The following is a 21131-nucleotide window of genomic DNA, read 5'->3' on the forward strand; positions in this document are numbered from 1 at the left end:
GGCAACAGAAAATCACAATCACATCACTCAGAAGGAAGGAACAGAATACAAATTAAAGGAATAATGTAAATTTTTTGCCATTAAGCTTCAATGACCATTTGAAATGGTGCAAGGCACAAAGGTTTTGATGAGCATCATCCAGTTTGATTATTCATACTTGTGCTTCTGCTTGAATTAAAATAGGAGTGCTAGAGCCTGTTAAAGCAAAATATTTGAATTGGTAGTGAACTCTCACCTTTACTTGCATCCATTTACTTTTCAAATGAATACCAGATAAGTTAGTGCATTTTATAATCGGCCTGTTTTCCAGCGAGTGCTGTCATTACATACCAATTTCTTTTAGAAGTGCTTCCTAAGAAACATTAAATACTCACAAACAAGGCTCCGGCCATCAGCCCGCACAGAGCTGGGCCTTCCTGCCCTCCCGCCCGCCGCGCACTGCCCGCCTCGTTAAGCCCAGCTCGTTACCAGCCCAGCACACAGCTGGAGAGCACGCACCCTTAGCACTGCTTTCCATGTGAAAAGTGATTATTATCATTTTTAATTCTGGTTGTGATTTGTTTTAGCCAATAGCACTGCCTTTTCCAAAATAAAGCTTTCTCCTTCAAGGGAAAAAAATAAAAGCTAAATCACTGCGTTCCAGCTCTGGGGTTTCAGCTTGCTCCCATACAAACACAGGCTGAGGGTTGTGCCCAAAGACAAACCCAACCTGGCAGGGAAAAGCTATGGGGCAGCCCCTGGGCAGGTGCCATCTAGTCTGTCAGGGGACACATGCACCCCTCCAGGACGGCTGTTGGCGTATGTTGTTGAAGCTGACTGGCTCCTGCAGAAGCCACGAATCCACCCCATTTGCAGCCCTTTGGCTCACTCAGGCTCTGCTACACTGGAGTGGTGTGTTTTGAAAATCCCCCCCCACGAAAATGAGGGGGAAAAATCAATGCAGCTACACAGGGAAAACAAACAAACCTCCATTTGGGCAATTTGAAGGCGATCCATCACAAGCTAACGAAGGCCAGGTGATTTAAATTATAAAGGACACGAGATGAATGCGTGCCATTGTTACCACTGTTTTTTTTCCAAGGTGATCTGGGTGAATGCCGTACTCTCAGGGTTAAGTTTGAGCTGCTTTCCTTTAAGAAATGCTTTTCTTCCCATATGGACAGGGAGTGGATGGCCATGAACAGGGGTGGATGGCTTTGAATGAAGGTGGATGGCCACAGATGGAGGTGGAAGGCCATGGACAGGCTCTGGATGGTCATGAACTGGGGTGGATGGCCACAATGTTCAAGCAACCCACAGCCCTGCAGCCTCCATGTTGCCTTGTGCTGTCCTGCAAACTGGGAATGCAAGCCCTATCCCTAAAGCCAGGGGGCCCTTGGGATGGGGGAAACCCTAAGGATCAGGTAGGAAGGGGATGTCTCACTGGCCAGCATGGCCAGGGAGTGCCCACAGGAGGGTTCTGCCTTCTGCATTCCCCTATACTGATTTTTTTCCCTGGGTTTCCAGCTGCTCCTTCCCTTCTCAGCCCATGAAAGCCCTGCTGTCTTTGCGGGGTCCCCCAGGTTGCCCACTGCGTGCGTGTGGGCAATCAGAGATTTACGGCGGTACTGAGGCGCGGAGAGAGAACGGCGAGCACCATTTCTGCCACAAACTGCTGCTTTCAGGGATCATTCCACTCGACTGGCCACGAAGAAAACAGCTCTGATAGAAACTATTTTATAATAGTTGGGAACTTTATAACAATGCAGTACCAGCCGAGCTGATTTATTCTAATATGCCGGAGCGGGGAATTGTTATTCACCAAAGCAGAAAATGGAGCTGGCTTTTCAGAAGTGTTTAAAATCAAGCAGCTCTGAAGTCACTCGCCGATTACTTCAGTAATCTTTTGGCGGCCAGGCAATCACATTTCATTACGGGCGGCGCTACTCTGCAAAGCAAATATTGCCTATTGCTGAAACCACGCCGGAGTCACACGGCTTGTGCCCTTCCAGCAGTTGGTGCTTGCAGCAGGGTTGCAGATATGGGCACAAAACACCTCCTGATGTTCCTATAAATGTCAGGTGGGAGCCACTGAGTGGTCCCTGTTAGAAGCAAGAAAGCAAACCCACTGCTGCTGCCAGTTCTGACCCGTGTACATGTATTACATGCAGCTGAAGGGGCTCTGTGGGCAACAAAGGAGCACTGGGAGCACTGGGAGAAAGCGGAGTACTGGGATCACTGGTAGCACTGGGAGGAATGGGGGCAATGGAAGTGCTGAGAGCAGTGGGAGCAGCTGGGAGCTGTGGGAGCACAGGTATCACTGGGAGCAGTGGGAATACTGGGAGCACTGGGAGAAGTAGGAGTACAGGAAGCAGTGAGGGTAAGGGAACACTGGGAGCATTTGGAGCAGAGGGAGAAGTGGGAACTGTGGGAACAGTGGGAGCAATGGGAATACTGGGAGAAGTAGGAGCATGGGGAGAAGTAGGAATACAGGGAGAAATGGGAGCACTGGGAACTTTGGGAGCACTGGGAGCTCTGGAAGCACTGTCATCTTTGGAAGCACTGAGACCAGTGGAAGAAAAGGGAGCACAGGGAGATTTGGGAGCAGTGGGAGCAGGAGGAGAAATGGGCACACTAGAGTCAGTGGGTGCCTGGGAATCAGCGGGAGCATTGGGAGTAATGGGAGAAATTGAGTTTTGCCACAGTTCTGATGGGTAGGGATCTGATCTGCTCTGGCAGTGATTGGTTGATGGTCAACTATATGAACTTTTGGACTTTCCCAACAATGATGTTTCTATGGATGCAGGACAGCAGTTGTCACCATCCCCGCTATGGGTCTCTCAGATCACCACTCTGTGCCAGTGAGGAGAATTCCTCTGTTACTGGGACCCCAGCTCACTCAGACACCAGGAAGATGATCCCACACTGGTTTTGTTGCTCCACTTTCCTGAGTACTTTGCATAGCTGATGTTGGTTCATGCAATAAATGGACACGGCGCAAAATATGACTCCTCTGAACTTCCTAACCTTCCACAGAAGGGACGAATGCTGAGAGCAATGGGTAAAATTCAATTAACTGAGATGACAGAAAATAATCTACTAAGCGCATACATCAGGCAATTGGGAGCTTTCATACCTTTCAAAAAAGGAAATAACCTATTTCTTTCCTTGTTATCTAATGACACAGGAGTTTATTCCTCCAGAAGCAGTTACAAATCTACCTAATGGGGCCTAAATGCTGTTGCCAGGCAATTAGAGGGCTTTATTGTGTCCCTAATTCTTTCATTTCCGTAGCTGGGGATCGTCACCACCCAAGGTTCGCGAGCTGCCCCTCCTCAGCGAGCCCATGTGCTTGTGCACCCACGTGCTTGCATCCGTACGAGGACGTACATGCAATCTCCTTATCAGCTGCATGACCTTCATATGTGGAGGAGTGCGCTTAATTTCTTATCTTTTTTAATCAGGGAACTTTCCCTGGTGGGAGTTCTTGTGTTGCGCCCTTGGGTTGCGGCAGCCTGCTGATAAAAGCGCATGGCGGATGGCACTGTGCTGTTCATTTTCCTCTTGGTGCGCTTGCTGCAATGACTTATTTGGCGTCTGATCTATTCGTTATCCCATTTTTGTAAGCTGATTTTAAATAGGTTACCGCACAAACTCTTTTTACAGCTTTTGATTATGAATGAGTGCGGGGACGCACGCAGGAGTATTATTTATATAAAATATATAAGCGGGAGGAATCTCCATAAATCACAAAATGCTATTATCCCAGGGGTTCGTGACAGCCATAGCTTTTTATATGGAAAAGCAGAATACATTAAGCAGCACAGCCATTCGGAAGGGACGGCTCGAAAACTGTACGATTGCTCCATTTATTCCATTTGTTCATTTAGTACCCAAAGTCTGCTTTGTGCAAATAAATCTTGAAATTAAGATTTAAGTACGGATTTATTGAAGGGAGCTACTGTAAGGGAGTTATGTTTTACGGCCTGAGGAATACAGTAATAAACAACACAAGCCTCAGAGGGGGCAGGATTTAACCCAAGAAGGGGGAAACTGTGGGAAGCCATTTGAAATGACACCAGAGCCTCATGCATGAGAGTGTGTGTGTCTGTGTTCACGGGGCCCTGCATGGGATGGCATCAGTGCAGGCTGTAACTGGGGTATTACTGTACTGCTGAGATGTCACAGTGCTATGGGGATGTCACTGTGCCACAAGGATGGTCACTGTGACACAGACAGGTACTGCGGGGATGTCACCGTTCCATAGGGATGTCACTAAGACACAGGGATGTCACTGTGTCATAGGAATGTCACTGTGCCGCAGGGATGTCACCATACTACAGGGATGTCATCATTCCATTGGGATGTCACTGTGCCTCAAAGATGTCACCATGCTGCAGGGCTGTCACCATGCCATGGGGATATCCCCGTACCATAGGGGACATCACTGTACCACAGGGACCTCATCACATCACAAGGATGCCACCATGCTGCCGGGATGTCACTGTGCTGCAGGGATGTCACCATTGTGCCTCACTAGATCCATGACAGCAAAACCTGGCTTTGGCTGCCCTAACCAATAGCTGGCCCTAACGGTTTGCCATACAATTAAATTAAGTAAATTTACCTTTTGAAGGCAAACTCATTGCAAGCCATTTAGATCCTGGTGTATGGCAACGTTTTTGAGGTTAGTAGTGCTTTTAACCACTGTCTAAAGTGCATACGGTGTTAATTAGCATATTTAGGATTAAGTAGATTTACCGTGCAGTAATCATTCTCTAATTCACTAAGAACTATCTCTGGTGGATAGTGGACATTAATGACAGTTGCAAGAGCTTAGATATTACATAATCACTAATTACATTCTGCACAATTAGCGGAGGCTCCTCTGTGTGAATCGCTAATGGCTGATGGGTGCCATCCGCCCGTTGTGGCCATAAAGGGATGGCTGCACAGCAGGAGGATCTTCCTTGTTGGCTCACCACCAAGGTCCGGGGAAAAGACTTTGGCCATTTAATTGTGGTGGTGTTTGGATCTGGTTTGTGATTCTGGGAAGAGGGACTCAGCTCCGTGCATCTGCTGTGTGATTGAAATAAGGAGATGTGTCATTAAATAGTCATAGTAGGTTGGTGGAATTGCTTTGGACGAATCCCTGAGTGGAAACCAGCATCAGGCCCCAGAAACCTTGAGGAATTCAGTATTTTAAAATAAAATTGGATATGGTTTTAAAAGGCGTTGTCAGAGCAAAAGCAATTTAACCAAGGCAATGTATCTGGCGACCACTCTTCTGCCTGCCAAGTGCTCTTCTCCGTGAGCGCATTGTGGGGACAGCAGATTACACCTTCTGAATATTTTTGTCCCTTACTCGGTTCATTTTCATAATAACAACCTGCATCCTTCTCTATCCTTTCATGCTGAAGGGTTGCAAACTATTACATGAGCAGACCCGCTCCTGAAGAGCCACCACCTCCGAGGGGAAAGCCAGAATTGTGGGACACGGTTGGGCAATGGCAGGGATGTGGGGAGACTGATGGGAGGGCAGCCCTGGGGCTGTGCTGAGGCAACCTGTGGGCCAGGTTCACGCTGGGGCTTAGGAGCTATTCCTTCTCCCAAAGAGCGGTGAGGCAGTGGCACAGCTGCACAGGGAGTGGTGGGGTCACCATCCATGGAGGTGTCCCAGAGCTGAGGGGATGTGGCACTGAGGGACGTGGGCAGTGGGCACAGTGGGGGTGGGCTGGGGTTGGATTGGGTGATCTTAATGGTCTTTTCCAACCTTAATTCTATGATCCTGTGATTCTATTCTATGATTCTAATCAACGCGTGTCACTGCTCACGTGCCCCCAGAGCTAAGTGCTGATGGCAGCTGTGATCCCATGGGGATGGGATGCTCCTGAGACTCAGCTCTGCCAGGCAGCGAGATGCAGGGAGACTCTCAAACAGCTCTCAGCACTTCCAATGGCATTTCCCACAGCAGGGCTAGTGGGGCATTGTGTCAAGGTAGAAAATGTTGGCCTGGAGGTGCCTTGCCTGGGAACCCTGCATTCTGTGCATTAGAGCTAGGATGCTCGTGCCACACTCTAACCCCCAGCACACAGCAGGGGCCCAGCTCAGGCTGGGATCCCTGGAAGCCTTTCTCTCCATTCAGTTGGCATTTTTCCCCATCTTGACCCTGTGAGACGGGGCTGTGGGTGAACTTGGGTCTGGGCGCTGGGCATCATTTGCATAAGTGCTGCCAGGGAAAGCAGGTGCTATTCCTTACATTAGCGGCAGAACATTTAAATCTTAATGACTGGCATTGTTGTCTAAAAGATGGTGTTTTTCCCGCTGAGAAACTGCATTAGATTGAAGAAACAGAGCTCATTTCCATTCACTCAGCAGTCTCTCTAGAAATGACATGCAGTGCTTGAAACTGTTTATTTCCAAATTCAGGCCTCCTCCGCATCAGTCATCAGCTTCAATTACCAGTTTTCCGGAGCCGAGCCATCAGGCAGTCTGACACGAGGGTCCAACCTAATTCCCACCTTCTCCAAAGTCAAGAGCATAATGTGCAGATGAAAAGGTGGAAAATAGCCTGGACTTCATTAGCATGCAGCGCCCGGCTGTTCATTTGCTTGCCGCGAATGGAAGTTCTGACACTCGGCGCCTTCTGCAATATGAGAAAAGTCCTCTTCAGAGTATGTGATGTCCTTACCCGCCAGGAAAGGTCATCAAAAAGGCAGGCTCTGACCTCGCTCCCTGCTCTTCATGACTAGTTTATTGATTCCAGGAACACCTCATTACATGCCGGATCAACATATTATTGCCATGTTCAGCGACTGAATTGTTTACAAGTGTCTTTATAACCAGCAAAAGCCTTCCGGATGATGCATGACTACACTCATTTGGATGTGACCTGCCAATTATGTGTTATCCGATATGTTGCTGTGTGGCTTGATCCCTGACCAGGCCCGCGGCCCCGCATCAGCACAGTCCCATTTACTACTTCTTCCTAACCGCTCTTTGGGAAAGTGTCCATTAGCCTGTCAGTGTGTAAATTTTTTTCTTCCTTTCTTTCTTTCTTTCTTTTTTTTTTTTTTTCCCCCTACCTCTGCGACGGGAAATCTGAGCATTATTGCTCTGTCATTTGCTATGCATGAGGTTCATCATCGGTTGGGGGAAGAGATTTCTATTTATTTTTTTTTTTATGGCACCGTCTGATAACCTGCACGATTTGCAGTCAGTGTGTGCGATGGGAGCGGGGCTGCTTCCCAAGCCCTGCCATATTTTATTCGGCACCAGCAGCGCACGGCCACTGATTTATTCACCGGAGGGAAGGCAGAAGCAGAGCCCACTCCCCAGCCTCCCTCTTCTCTGGCTCCAAAGGTTCAATAACTTACAAATGTATTTTCCTTTTCTCCATATTTTTCTGCTGTTTGTATGACCGTTTGCTCACTGTATGACACTGTGTTATTTATCCTCAGCCTGCAGCGGGGTGACGGCATGGTGCACGCACACACGGACATGAGAATTCTAGAAGTAAATCACAGAGCACGACTACTATTTTAATCTCTCATTACAGACACTTCTATGGCTCAATAAAAAGGAAAAAAGAGCAGAAGAGCAACTCGATCAGAAAGTCTGTAAAGACAGATCATTCCAAAAAGCACCTTAAATGACTCCATTTGCTCTTCCCCATCTTTAGTGATGATTATCCTCAGTGTTTGCTAGTGCAGCGTGGAATGGGTGGGTAGGATAAGAGGCAATGTGCCCGTGAGATGTGGTCCTGCAGCCCTGCGGGACGCCTATGGGATGTGGTCCTACAGCATCGTGCCCATGGGGTATGATCCCACAGCATAGTGCCCACGGTATCTGTGCCCATGGGATATGGCCCCACAGCCTTGGGCCTGTGTGTGTTGTGCACCTGCAGTGCCCCATGGCCTGGCTGGAACGTGGCCTGATGTATGCACATGTAGCACTGTCTGCTCAAGGCTCTGCAAACATTAATTAAGTTGCCTAACACCCCCTGGCAAGTGCTGGTGCTGAAATGCTCTTGTTGTGGCTAAGCTCAGGACCCAAAGGGACCCAAGGATGAGCCAAAGGCAGAAAGGACACAGGTCCCCACCACTGTGGTTCACTGCATCTTCCTGCCTCTAAAAAGCACCATACTGGGCTCAGGGTCCTTTAGGGTCCACCATGGCACCACAGAGGCCAAGCCAGGTGTCCCATGGGCAGCATCCAGATACTCCAAGGCATGATGACAGGGGGACTGGGAGGGGCTGCCCATGGCAGGACAGGCACAGGGCTCTGCCCCTCTCTGAGCTCCCAGCTCCTGGCTCTGGTCCTTACTGTTGAGGGAGCCTGGTTGGACTCGATGATCTTAGCGATCTTTTTCAACCTTAACAACTCTATAATCCTATGATTCTATGACTTCTTACCACCATTAGTGTAGTTTTCAACTGCTTCAAGCACTTTTGCTGCAAGCATTACAGGAAACAGAAAAAAAGGAATGGTCCCGTGCATTCAGTTTAAAGCTGTGAATACAAGAGCTGGAGCAGCAGTTTGAAACACAGTGAGGCTGCCCGGCTGGGCAGCCAATTTCTATAAGAGACCAACTGTGGAGCGGGGTTGGATCCTGCAGGCTCTCTGTGCTGGCAATAAAGCAGCATGTTGCCACACACCGGAACAAATTGGCCCTTCCGTTCATCTTCATTATCCACACGGTTCCACTGGATCTGAGCTCGCTACAAGTGGATTCCCAATATCTATGTAAATCTCTGCCTTCCTCCGTGTATCCACTTGTGTTTATTAACACGTGCCAGAAGCAATGCTCAGTACACACGCCATGCAGATGAGGAAATTAGTGGGAACCATCCATGTCTGTGTGCTGTTATTGTCCTGATGACGCAGCTGGGAGTGGAGTGTCGGGGTATTACCCCTGTAGTTATCAGTGTTGGTCGTGCATTAAATGTGTATATTTAGAAATACATCTGACAAGCCTGGTGCCGTGGGCCGACATGGAGCTGGGCTTCTGCACCCATGTAGGATGGAGGAAGGAGCTGCTTTGGCTCTCTAAGACTGGATTTCCACTGGAAATCAGTGGGGAAAATCAGACTGAACCACAACAGGCATTAAGAGGTACCTTCGTTGCTTCCCTATGGAAAAGCAAGGAGCCTCTATTTGTGCACGCTTTGAGTTACCCATAAAACTCGGTGCAGATTGAATGGGGCTGAAAAACCTCGAGGTGGCAGCAGGTCCCACCCCGTGGTACGGGATATTCACCTCAGCAAAGCCCTCCCGCAGCCAGCCCGGCTCCTCTGCGGGGCTAAAAATCACCTGAAACAAGGGGAGGTGGGGGCACTGTTATTAATTACCGATAACGACTTATTTTACGCACTGTTATTGGTGGCTTTTTGCTGAAGGTAGCTGATTATATGTACAAGATGAGGAGAAGGCAGCAGCTGAAGGCAGCCCAGGCAGTTAAATCACGGGAACAAGGCTCCGCGGCTCGGCACGCACGTAGCAGACCTTGCCAAGTGTTTCAGAACTGAATAGTCATTGGGTTGGCAGATAATTCAGAAACTATTTGTATGAGCTGTTTATCAAATTATTAACTGCACAGATGTTGTTTGGTTGAAGAGCAGCTGAACCTTCTCTCTGCCAGCCGTGGAGACAAAGGTCTGCAGGAATAATTGGAGATGTGCATGGAATATTAAATTAATTTACTGCTCTTAATTCTTATGCAAATCCTGACCTCTGATAGAGCCTATCAATTACCCTGCATACAGGGAAAAGAAAGGAGAACAGTTTCATTCTTTTCCCCCCTCTCCCTGCTATTTCTTTTCTTTTTTTCCCTGTTCTATTTTTCTTTCTTTTTGAAAAGGAACTTGGGAAAGAAAAAACAACCAAACCAAAACAACCCCCCCAAAAAAGCCATCAGTGGGAGAAACCAAGCGCTGGGATGATTTAATTGAATCCCCTGGTTGTAGCAACGTCCTCGGGGAGCACGGAACTGTTTCTAAAATAGGCTGGGGAGGGGGGAAGGGGGGGAGCTGGGAACAGAGGCCAGCCCAAATAGCTCCACACGTTGGCAATGGAAGGGGATGGGACCGAGAGAGGCCTTCGGTGCGGTGGGAAACGTCGGGCAGGGCGGTTTTGGGTGCCCGGGTTGGGCATCGCATCCCAGGGGGGAGAGGAGTCGGAGCCGCCGTAATTAACGGCGAAGGAGAAAGACGATCCGTCGGTGAGTCCATTGTGAATCCCAGGTAGAATGAAGGACGATTTAATTGGTCCTCGTTAAGAAGAGCTATTTTTCTAAGATGGAGAAAAGGCCTCGTCTTCGGCACTTTTTTTCTTAATTGGGGTTGTGTACGCGCCGTTTAGTCAATGCTTAGAAAGGACTCCGCTCCTTATTCTTTCATCATATTTTCTAATACGGATAAATAAATAGGGCGAATAATGCGAGCGGTCTCCCCCCCGACCTCTGAAAGACCTCAGCAGCGAAATGATGTTTCGAGCTCCTTTCGTCACATCCAATATGCGCTGCCTTTCAGCTCTCCGCAGCCCAAACAAAAGCCATACAACAATATCAATTAATCATGCAGCAGGCAAACAAGGAGATTTATTCCACTACAAATAGCCTCACAGAGAGACGCTGAATGGGCTTGATTAGCATGAGAAAAGAGGAGCAAAACTCCACAGTTCAACAGCTAAAGAGCAATTTGATGGGGCTGGGATCGGGAAATTACTTGATTAGCGGCTGCCGGAGGAGAAGGCGCTCGGGACGCGAGTCCGGGGAACGGGAAAGGGCTGCGGGGGGAGGGGAGCAGGGCTGGCTGCCTTCGCCCTGTGCAGGGGAAGCCCGGCTTTTCTGCGGCCGGTTCGCCCCGGGGGGAGTCCAGCCGGGGTCTCCCGAAGCTTCAAACGGCGGAACAATAAACTGGCTTTAAGGAAGGAAAATCCTAAGAGTAATAAAGCAACGTCCCAGCCTGTGGCTGGTTCGCCTTCCCGGCTTGTTTCGTTTATCTCACGTTTAATGAGGGAAAGGTAAAGGTAATAGAGAGGGAAAGGTACAAAAATAGTTTAAAAAAGAGAAATAAGGGGGAAATTAAAAAAAAAAAAAAGGGGGGGGGGGAATTAAAAAAAAAATAGAAGAAGAAGAAAGGAAGAAAAAGAAAGAAATAACAAAGTGGCATCGGGATAGGAAGGAAGGAAGGAAGAATGGGCACAAAGCAGCGCACGTCGGGGTTAGTAATCCGGGCAGGAATTAGCGGGCCCGGCGCTCCGCTTCACGGCGAACTTCGGGAGGGGTGGAGGGAGAATAAAACAAAAGAAAGCAAAAACAGAAAGGGAAAAAAAAAATGAAGAAGATGAAGCCAGAGCCAAAGGAGTCGCTCTGCAATTTATTCCAATGGGTGGCTTTTAAGAAGCTGGCAATTTGAGACGGCTGGGTGTTATTTAGTGCAATATGAAATCAAATGATCCTATTTCTCAAATAACAGTGTCCGTGAGGAGAAGCGAACGCTCTGAAAAGGTAATTGGTTCCTGATGATATCGCCATTACAACCCGGTCCCGGCCTAACAGGGGGCTGCCGGCATGGGGCGAAGGGGGGGGGAGCCGGGGGGTGATGCTCGGGGGTCCCCAGCGTGAAAACCGCGAGGTGTTCATCCCCGCCCGGGTGGGATGCGCACGGAGGATCGAGCAACATCCTAACTGCCTTTTTGTTTGTTTGTTTGCTGCTATTCTCTCGTTACCGATGGGATCCTGCGGCTCCCCCAGGCTGCCCGAGCTCCTCCTGCAGCCGGACACGGCCCCGGCGCTGCTGCGGTGCCCAGGTAAGCGGAGGGGGAGGGAGGGTTTCGAGTAGAGCGGCCCCTGGTCTCCGTTCCCCGTGTGCCCGTGGGCGCCCAGGTGCGACAACAGCCGAGAAGCAGCAGGGTTAAGGCGCTCGTCCTTTCCCTCAACGCCTGTGCCCAGCAGCGCGTTGCCTCGGGGAAACAGTCGGGGTTTAAAGGAGCGAGAGCGTCCCTTTTGCTGACTGCTTTCGCTGCGGCTCTCTCCCCGACCGCGCTGCCCTAAAGCTAAAAGACTCCCGAATGAAATCGCTGCGGGTAAACGTGGGAGAAAGGAAATTTAATTAATTAATTTTTAAAAAATAATAAAAAATAAAGAGAGAGAAGGTAAAGGGAAGCAGAAGAGGAAGGAGGGGGGAAAAAAAAGCAAAACCAAAAAGCGGTGATCGCGGTTCCCAGAGAAGAGGAGGAGAGAAGCGAGCGGGACCTACCTGAGCCGCTGCCCCGGGCGCTGCCGAGCCCTGTCTGCCCGCATCGCACCGCATCGCACCGCACCGCCGCGCCGCCTCAGCCCCCGCCCGCGGCTCGGGGGGTTCCTTTCGTTGGTTTCTTTCCTCTTTCGATAATCACCATTACAACAGACGGGATTAAAACGCTCGCGGCTCTGCTACACCGAGAAGCTTTAAGAGCGGAGGTGCGGGAGGCGGTTTTGCCGTCGCTCCCGAAAATTACCCTCACGTCGATTTTCGGGTGGAGGATTTTTCCCCCCCTTTCTTTCTTTTTCTTTTTCCTTCTGGTCTCTTGTTCGGGGTTGAGAGGGAGTTGTTTGGTTGCTTTTCTTTTCTTTCTTTTCCTTCTCTCTCTCTTTGCTTTTAGCATAAGCTTAAAGAAAAAGCCTTTGCCCGACCCAGCACCCGTTCCGCTCATCCCCTACTGCAGAAAGCAGCCCTGGGGGTGCCGGGGAGATTGCCCGGGGCACTGCGAGGTTTCCAGCTCCCTATCTCTCCTATGAACGGTCGCACAATTGTGATTAAACCGTCGGGGTGTTGCCCTGAAGAGCTTCTTAAGTTGCCTTGAACTTTGTTTGTTTGTTTGATTCCACGCTTCCATTTATTGACAAAATAAAGATATTCATCCACAGTCCCCGTAGGCAAATGTGTAGGTTCGCGAAACGCCCGCTTTTAAGTCAGTTTGGAAATAAGAAGCAGGGATGTAATCTTTAGGATGTGAGAAAAGGGGGTCGGGATAAGCCAGACGGTGACTGTTGCACGTGAGTTCTGGGCTTATTTTTCTGCAAAATAAAAAGAAAAAAAAAAAAGCCAAAATAAAATAGGAAAGATGATTTTTATGTCTGGAGGGAGAACAAAGACTCGTTCCTTGCAAAGTTTGCTGGACCGCTGCTGTTGGACATGAGTGTCCCCATCAGCACCGGCGCTGTGCACATCTACTTCCAGGCAAAGCATGTTGGACTTTAAGCTTGTAAAGTCAGCCCAGCGAGGCAGACCCTTGCTATTCACACATCCTACCTGGTTATCCTTTCTACTACTTAGAGAGTGCTCTGAAATTAGTTTCAGCCCCACACACACCACCATTGGAATATTTTCAGTCTGTTCTCAAGGTGTTTTAAGGGCCTCTGCTTCAGGTTCCTGTTGAGATTCGGTGTGATATTTTACCAGTGCGAGCCAGAAAATGGAGTGCAGAGGGCAGGGCCCGGTGATGTTGAGCACTGAACAGACACAGTTTAATTAATTTAACAGTCCTACGCTTGTTCTGCTTTTCGAATGAATGAGTGCTTTATAAGTACGGACCATTTCATTCATCCCAGGAATAATATTCTATACAGAATGGAGGGGAAAAGTAATAAATCACAGTAAACCAGCATGAGAGTGAAAAAAAAAAAATATATCATGTCTTCTCAAAACTAGATTTCAAAGAAATTAAGGGATGGCATAGAGCTGTCACCCTAAGTGACATTCAGACCATGGGGTCCACACACACAGCTCCACACCTCATGCAGAAGGGGGAAAGACAGAGAGCCCACCATCACCGGAATGCAGTTCTGACCTGAACATCACTCCAGCACGAGGGAACACACTTCTTTTTCATGCATGCTGTTCGCTGCTGTGCTCACTTTTTGTCCTAAAGTCGCCGATGACTCCCAAAGGCTCATGCTGAAATACAAATGTCTTTTAAGAGGGTTGAAGTATTTTGGTTTACTACAGTCCTCCGGAGAGAGGATGTGTTTGTAAACCCATGCAGAGAGCAGCACCTGGATGCCCAGGGCAGCGGAGAGGAGCAGCCACAGAACTTCACCTCCATCGTCCCAAACTGCACCAACCTGCAAAGCTCATCCAAGTGCCTCCCTTTGTTTCAGGCCCTTGTAGCTTGGAGCACTTGTTGAACCTGACGACAAGTGCATCAAAGTGGCTGGCAATTATGAAATAAACAAATATCATTTGAGGCATTTTGGAGCCGAATCCAGTAATACATAGATTAGCTTATTGATGTTGTTATCGTGCCGAATATTATTCATACTACTGATATTTCTGCTGTGCAGTAGCATTCCATACTCAGCACACATCACATTATCTCGCTATGCAAAAAGGCTTCATTAATCACACCAGACAATGGGCCAGGCATTCTCCCTTTGAGCGGGGAGTTTTGGATCTTCAGTCTTTTCACCTTACCTAAATGCCTCATCCCTGCCAGCATGGAAAGGCAACTCTTCAGAACAGATCACTCTCAAATGCGATGCTAAAAGGGAAATGTTATCGTGTTCTGTTGAAAGAATTTCTCGCTTGTTTTATATCCTTCTTTCAGTTTTACATGATTTGTGGAGTAAAAGTGGGACAGGCAGCAGGCAGGAGGGGAATGTGCTCATAGAACTGCTGTTTTCCAGAGAGAGGATGCGGGCAACAATAATACAGTACCAACTCGCCTTGGCACCGAGGAGCAGGATCTGAAAGAGAGGTAGGGTGCTCCCATTGATAGGAACACTCTCAGGTGCAGTCTCCTGTCCTCCTGCAATGACCCAGAGTGGCATAAGTTCTGCACAGAAGGACATCAGCATTGTTTCGGTTGGAGCAACAGAAGTCCAAGTAGCTGTTGCACGGGGCACTCCGTGGTGCAAAGCAGGCAGATGATTTAAGATAAGACAGGACTTAAGCCCTTTGGTGGTTTGTTCTCCGTGGTCCTGGCTCAAATTCAGCTTCGCGTCTCGCATCTCAGAAAACCTAAATTCAGTTCTTATTTCTCCAGGGATGGGGGAGCTCAGCACTGTCAATCGACTCGTCCCTCTTCAGACAACAGTAGCCACTTCAATGGAAACTAGAAGCTGCTGGTTAATTCCTCACGTCTACATCTCAAACTGCAGTGACCGTGAATCACTGAGACCCTGGATCTCCTCGATACCCTCTTAGGCCTTGGAGCAGCCAGAGAAGGGCTGGGCATATAGGATCCCTTCTGGTCCACTGACAACAACATTACTAGAGACTTTCAATGATTTCAACAGGCCCTGGATAAGGCCCTTATATTCTTAATAAACACTGTATGGCTTTAAACACTGTATTCTTGTTCTTAAGTTTAGTATTAAATCAGCTGTCATCAGTGGCTCCCGTGTTAACAGGTTCTTGCTAGAGGAACTCATTTCACCTGTCCTGCTGGCAGCAAACACTGTGCTCTTGAGTAAGACAATGTCTTTTCTATTTATGCATCAGACGTGGGGAATAATAGGTTTCAAGAAACCGCAACGTTCAATAAAAGCATTTTATTACATTTAAATTTATTAAAATTTAAACATTAAATTCAACATGTTAATTACTGCTTCCACGCGTTGACACCGGCAGTCAGAAATGGATCCACACAACTGCTCTGCTGAGATATGTTTGCTGGTGTTATTTGCTCTTTGATTACTAATGTATTATTAGTGCTCTTCATTTGGGACTTGATTCATTAACAAAAAGACGTATATGGGCATTATGCAAATGTCTGTATGCCTTTTACATAGCTACCAGGGCCTGCATTATAAATCTAATTGGAAAAAAAAAAAAGAAAGGGAAATATATTCAGGTCTGTCCTGGCTTGTGGGCAAGCTTCAGCCATACGTACAGCAGCTTCAGAAACCAAGGCAGAGCACAGAGGGAAAATCTCTTCTCAGAAGACTGCTGGCTTTCTGCAGTGAAATCAAACAAAACCTCTGGGGAAGAACTGAGATCCCATTGCTGTAGTGAGGTACAGCCTGCACCTTTCAGGGTGCTGTTAAACCTCCAGGGGAAAGCAGGATGCTGAAAGCGCATGTGGCTTCCTTCCTAAATTAAAACTGATGGATAAAGCTGTAAGATTAGTGCACATCAATCCCTTCATTTGAATTGAGAGATACCTTCATTTGGCAGCTACTGGGGGGGGGGGGGGGAAGAAACCCAACATCATTTCATTCAAAGTGCATTTAATAAGACAGAATGAGACAGATTTCTTTGACAGTTTTACAGCTCTTATCAGATTACATTAAAATTAAATTAAAACAATCTAAAAGAAGTGTTAAGTACTAAAGGGAGAGCACAAACAAAACACTTCTCTTTGTAAGGCTTTCAGGGACGGGGTACTGACGTTAGTTATCAGGGATGTGAGTAATAAGATTATTCTTCAGTCAATTATGAGCCCATCAGTGTCAGCACGGAGGATCACATCACAGACCTGGCTTAGAAAGCCTCAGAGGATGCAAGCACACCCCGCACCCACTGAATAAATGGTCAAGGGGCATAAGGTGGGAAATACACTGGAGGGGCCAGGCGACAGCTCCTCAGGACCCCTGGCCTCATGTTTGCTTGGCACTGGGTCACCATCAGCAGGGCTGGTGTGGGCTGTGAGACAAACCATGCGGTCCTACAGGTCCCATCTCTGAGACTGGACAGTTGATTCCCTTTCCGCAGAGACCTGGAAGTCATGGTTGGGGGAATAACATTTTCCAGTAGGTAAATATAATATACGTTCAGAGCTTCTGATGGCAATAGAAGCGTTTGAAAGTTTTGATATTATTTTAGCAAGCACAAATATTTTCCAAAGCAGTTTAGTCTTCCAGAACCAAGCCTGGTTTGTCACCAGTACGGCCCTGACAAAGCCAAATTCTTTGCCTGTTTTGAAAAATAACAAAATTGTAGTATATGAAAAGTGTTTTCTTGTTCAAATGCCATGTAGCATTTGACAGTTTTCTGCACCGACAATCAGCGATGCATTCAAAGTATGTGTCAGGCTGACAGGGTGTTTCATGGCTGACATTTGTAAATAGCAAGTTTTTAGTGTCTCACCTCAGTGTCAGAGGGGAGATTATTTACTTTGACGTAGATATTAGCAATACGAGCTCTTGCAAGCAATTTAACTATGAAGCTGCTATGAAAACCTTATTATTTCCAAGCAGCCAAGGAGCGGCTCCAGTTGGAGTGGCAAGACCCCACACTGAGAAGCGGTGGCTGAGGCAGGGTGGCTTCCATCCATATCTTGGGGTTAAAACTATCCAGCTTTGGAAACTCAAGCAAGGCCAGATCTACATTTCTTCTGTTGTCTTTTGTTAAGATGTGAAACAGGGGCTGTGGTGAGGTCTCAATAACACATACTTGCTTTCAATAGCTAGAAGAGCGAGAAAGAACAGTGCACCCTTTATTACGAGTGCGTTTCGTGTGAATTCAATAACAAAAGGCTCCCAAATCTGCAAACACTTTGCATACGGATTTTCTTCAGTAGACAAGCTCTTACACCACCTACAGCCTTCTGTATCTTATAGAGCCATTTATTTATAGTGGATATACAGAGGCTAAGCCAGAGAGTAGTTATGATTATTCAAGTGACAGAAGCTAATTTGGGGGGCATTATAAGTACTGCTGCATCACTCCGGCAGAGGTTCTGCTGTACATTTAAGCTTGGAGGACTGAGTTTAAGGCTGTAGGCAAATGCTGCCCTGTGGGCACAGCAGCTGGAATGGGGTTATCACTGTGGGGGATCATCCCTCTGCTGAGGCTCTGGGGCTGATGAGCTCCGCATCCAGACCCCTCACAGCTCCGCTGCCCTTCTCTGGACACACTCCAGGCCCCATACTGCAGTTAACCACGCTCCAACCCGCAGCTCGACTCCACACACAGCCCCAACCCGCTTCCCTTCCCCCTCAATCCACACAGCGCGGCCTTCCGGGGCGGGGCGGGCGGGCGGCGCGGGGCAGGGCGGGAGCCGTTGCGTTGGCCACGGCCGTAAACAGCGCGGCATGAGCGGAGCGGGCCGAGCATCGGGCCCGGAGGGTTCTCCGTCCCACAGCCGGCAGCTCCGCGGCCTCATGCGGAGCCTCCGAGACAGGTGAGGGGGAGCAGGCCGCGGGTGGAGCTGTGGGGCCGGGTTTGGATGCTGAGGAGAACGAGTGTGGTGAGGCAGGGCTCGGTAGTTGATTCCGTGTCTGGTTCTACGGTGGTTCTTATTGCGTCGTATCCAAGTGCTTCACGGTTCTCTGTGTGTTTGTCTCTACAGGGTGTCATACTGCTCCTCCTGCATTATGGATATGGGGCTGAAGCACTAAGAGGCTGAGGCCTGATATTGCAGGAAGCATTGAGGCATCTTAGTCCTGCTGGTTTAAATGAGAGGTGAGGGATCAGATATCGCTGCAGGTCAATGCCTGGTGGAATGCCAGAGCTTGTAGCTGAGCAGGGAGTTTTAATTCTGCTTTCAAATCCCAAGCTGACCCTCTTTTTCTTTAGGCTGAGGAATCGGGGTTGTTTGAAAATGAGCCACCTGCATCCTTACAAAGTTCAGCAGTTCTTGCCTGTTTGAGAAGGAATTTTATAACTGATCATTTGCTTTAACCTAATGGGAATAAAAATCCCAGGCTGAGAGCTTTGTTCTTCAGGTAAAAAAGGTGATGTAGTAACAGAGCGGCCAAAGGTAACCCTTGTATTCCTTCAGGCTTCACTCCTGTGACTGACACCAAAGTTGTATTAGAACAACTCCAGGGCTTCCACTTCATTGCATGAATAGAGCAAAGCAGCGTGAGCCTTGTGGTTTGCTGTTCCAGGCATTTATAATACTCAGATGCTGAGAGGCTCTCACATGACAGTTGCTACATTTCTCTATCTTCCTTCTAGAGAAGATCTGAATTACATACTCAGGTGCTACCTGTGTATCTGCAGGACAGGCCGGTGAGTGGGATGCTGGCAAAGCACACTGGGAGAAAGAAAGCAATCTTTGATGAACTAACAACGTGCTGCCTATGGTACTGGGGAATGAGAAATAGGAGAGATGCCAATGGCATCTGCTGACTTTTACATCCATCAGGATATCACAGTGTTCTTCATCGAGTCAGGAAAATTACTTCTAGAAGTGTAAAAACAAGATCTTGAAATCTGGTTTTGCTTAGCTGTCCATCATGTAAAAGGAAATTGAAAGGATGAGATCCCAGATGAAGCGTGGCTTTTAAATTGCATACATGACATGAAAACGTAATCTTGCTTCAGACCGTGGCAGGATCAGATGGGTAAAATGGATGCCTTGATCTCACGGGCTGTGGAGGAGGAAGCCTTTCCTTGCTTTCCTCTGTGCAGGGCAGCTGGGAGGAGGTGAACATGTGTGGCTGTGACATGAGGCTGTTCATAGGGGAGCACAGGCACATGGAAAAGCATGCCTAGCCACGTGTGTGCATACAGACTTGTCCACATCACACTCACATGCGCAGCCTTCCTAGCTAGTACAAATGTGTGTTCATTTTTTAATAGAAGAAGCAAACAAAAAAGCCATAAGGAACATGCTTTGATTTAATAACGTGCAGGGTTTACAATGCGAGTTTACTGGAAGCCCTTGACTTTGTTTATTTTTGCTCATGGGATGGTTTCTTGCTGTCAGAAATGGTCCGTGGTTATTAAGTAATATTATCACCGTTATTCATTTCTCCTTCTGAAAACAGAGGGTTTTTTTTCTTAAGCAGCCCTATCCTCCCCGTGGGCCTATGCCCATGTGTGCTTTGGGTATTTAAGTTATGAAATAATTGTGTCTTATCCTATGTGGTATGTTTTCTTTCAGTGAAACCAGAAGGCTACAATTGGAAAGGAAGCTGATGGAATATAAGAGTTCCGATGCATACCTGTAAGCCTGATTGAAAGACTTCTCACTGGTTGTTTAATTTCACTTACAAAGACTTCAATATCATGGAGTGCTTACGGAGTGGCACTCAAGGGACTTCTATAACTGATTTTATATTGATATTTTTAAGTGCAACGGAAGATTCAAGCCTTGAAGTTATTGGTGAAATAGCTTATGACAACATAGCTACCTTGCTATGTTAATACTGAATGTTACTATCTTAACAACTGCACAAAACTAACATGCACGCCAATGTGAAGTCATTGTAGTGTGAAATATAGGAAGTGTTTCCTCTCTCGTGCTCTGTGCTACAGTTATCGTGTCACAGGATGCCTGAAAGTTTTAGGAAGTGATAAAGAATATTCTAGGTTCTAAGTTTGCTCCCTGGATTGTTTCTGCATTATCTCTTTAATGTAAGTTACACACACACACACACACACACACACACACACGGAGCTTAAAAAGCCATGTAGTCTCTTAATAATTGTGTTTTATCTCAAAGCTTCTCCTCTTTTCCTCTCTTCTTTTACACATAAGCCATGAAATTTCTGTCCCAAGCAGCTTAGACAGAAGGGTAGCAGTTTCTGGAACTGATAGCATTCCCAGTGAGCTTAGGAGCATCAAAAGATCCTACCTCTCCCATGTCCTGTGTAGTTCTGAGGGGGTTATGAGCTTGAGAAGTATTGAAACATAGGTGTATTTGTAAAGGAAAATAGTATGAAAGGGGCATATTGTTTCTTTGAAACAGCGGCTGTGGTGTCTGCGTGGATGGAAGTCTCCTAAGATGCTGGGAAAGGCATCTGGAATTCTAGTGAGGAGCAGAATTTCAGGCATTCTTGTTTATAGTGCTTTGGGTTTGTTTGTTTGTTTGTTCATAGAAGTGGCTTTTCAATTGTAGCTCAAATGTACCGTAGGTAGGTACAGTCATGGCTGAATCCTTCAGGGCTCTTCTGAATGAGGGCCTTTAAAACATTGAAATGTAAATACAAGAAGGAAGTAAGTCTTTGCCCCGTCCTTGGAGGTGATCAAGACCAGGTTGGACGGGGCCCTGGGCAACCTGATCTAGTAAAGGTGTGTGTTTGGTGGCCCTGCCAGGCAGGGGGGCTGGAACTACATGATCCTTGAGGTCCTTTCCAGCCCGGGTCATTCTGTGATTCTGAGCAGGTGTGGCTACATAAGGTGCTTTATTTTTGGAGTTATTTATTTTAATCCAATGGATTGGCTGCCCCTGCTTCACACTTCCCCTTTGTAGACGTTAATACTCATCCATCTGC

At 47.6% G+C, this 21131-nt stretch overlaps 1 protein-coding gene and 1 long non-coding RNA gene across 10 annotated transcripts in view; one reads left to right on the top strand and one right to left on the bottom strand.

Annotated features, from left to right (window-relative positions):
* LOC107310765 overlaps positions 1 to 15007 on the bottom strand; it is a 39498-nt gene extending 24491 nt beyond the window's left edge. The window contains exon 1 of the long non-coding RNA XR_001553710.2: positions 12240 to 15007. This is a non-coding gene — a long non-coding RNA (uncharacterized LOC107310765). The remainder of the gene's footprint in view (positions 1 to 12239) is intronic.
* A 2933-nt stretch (positions 15008 to 17940) lies between these two features.
* KIZ (kizuna centrosomal protein) overlaps positions 17941 to 21131 on the top strand; it is a 39016-nt gene continuing 35825 nt past the window's right edge. For 5 of the 9 annotated variants that reach the window (XM_015856663.2, XM_015856664.2, XM_015856667.2 and 2 more), the window contains exons 1-2: positions 17941 to 18087; positions 19798 to 19860. In XM_015856663.2, coding sequence (XP_015712149.1) covers positions 17999 to 18087; positions 19798 to 19860 — 152 coding nt within the window. In that variant the 5' untranslated portion in view covers positions 17941 to 17998. Of the gene's footprint in view, positions 18088 to 18255; positions 18369 to 18482; positions 18632 to 19797; positions 19861 to 21131 lie in introns of all 9 variants that reach the window. The other 4 variants (XM_015856665.2, XM_015856666.2, XM_015856669.2 and 1 more) reach the window with 3 other exon arrangements.

Source organism: Coturnix japonica, chromosome 3 (genome assembly GCF_001577835.2).
Source record: "Coturnix japonica isolate 7356 chromosome 3, Coturnix japonica 2.1, whole genome shotgun sequence".
NCBI lineage: Eukaryota > Metazoa > Chordata > Aves > Galliformes > Phasianidae > Coturnix > Coturnix japonica.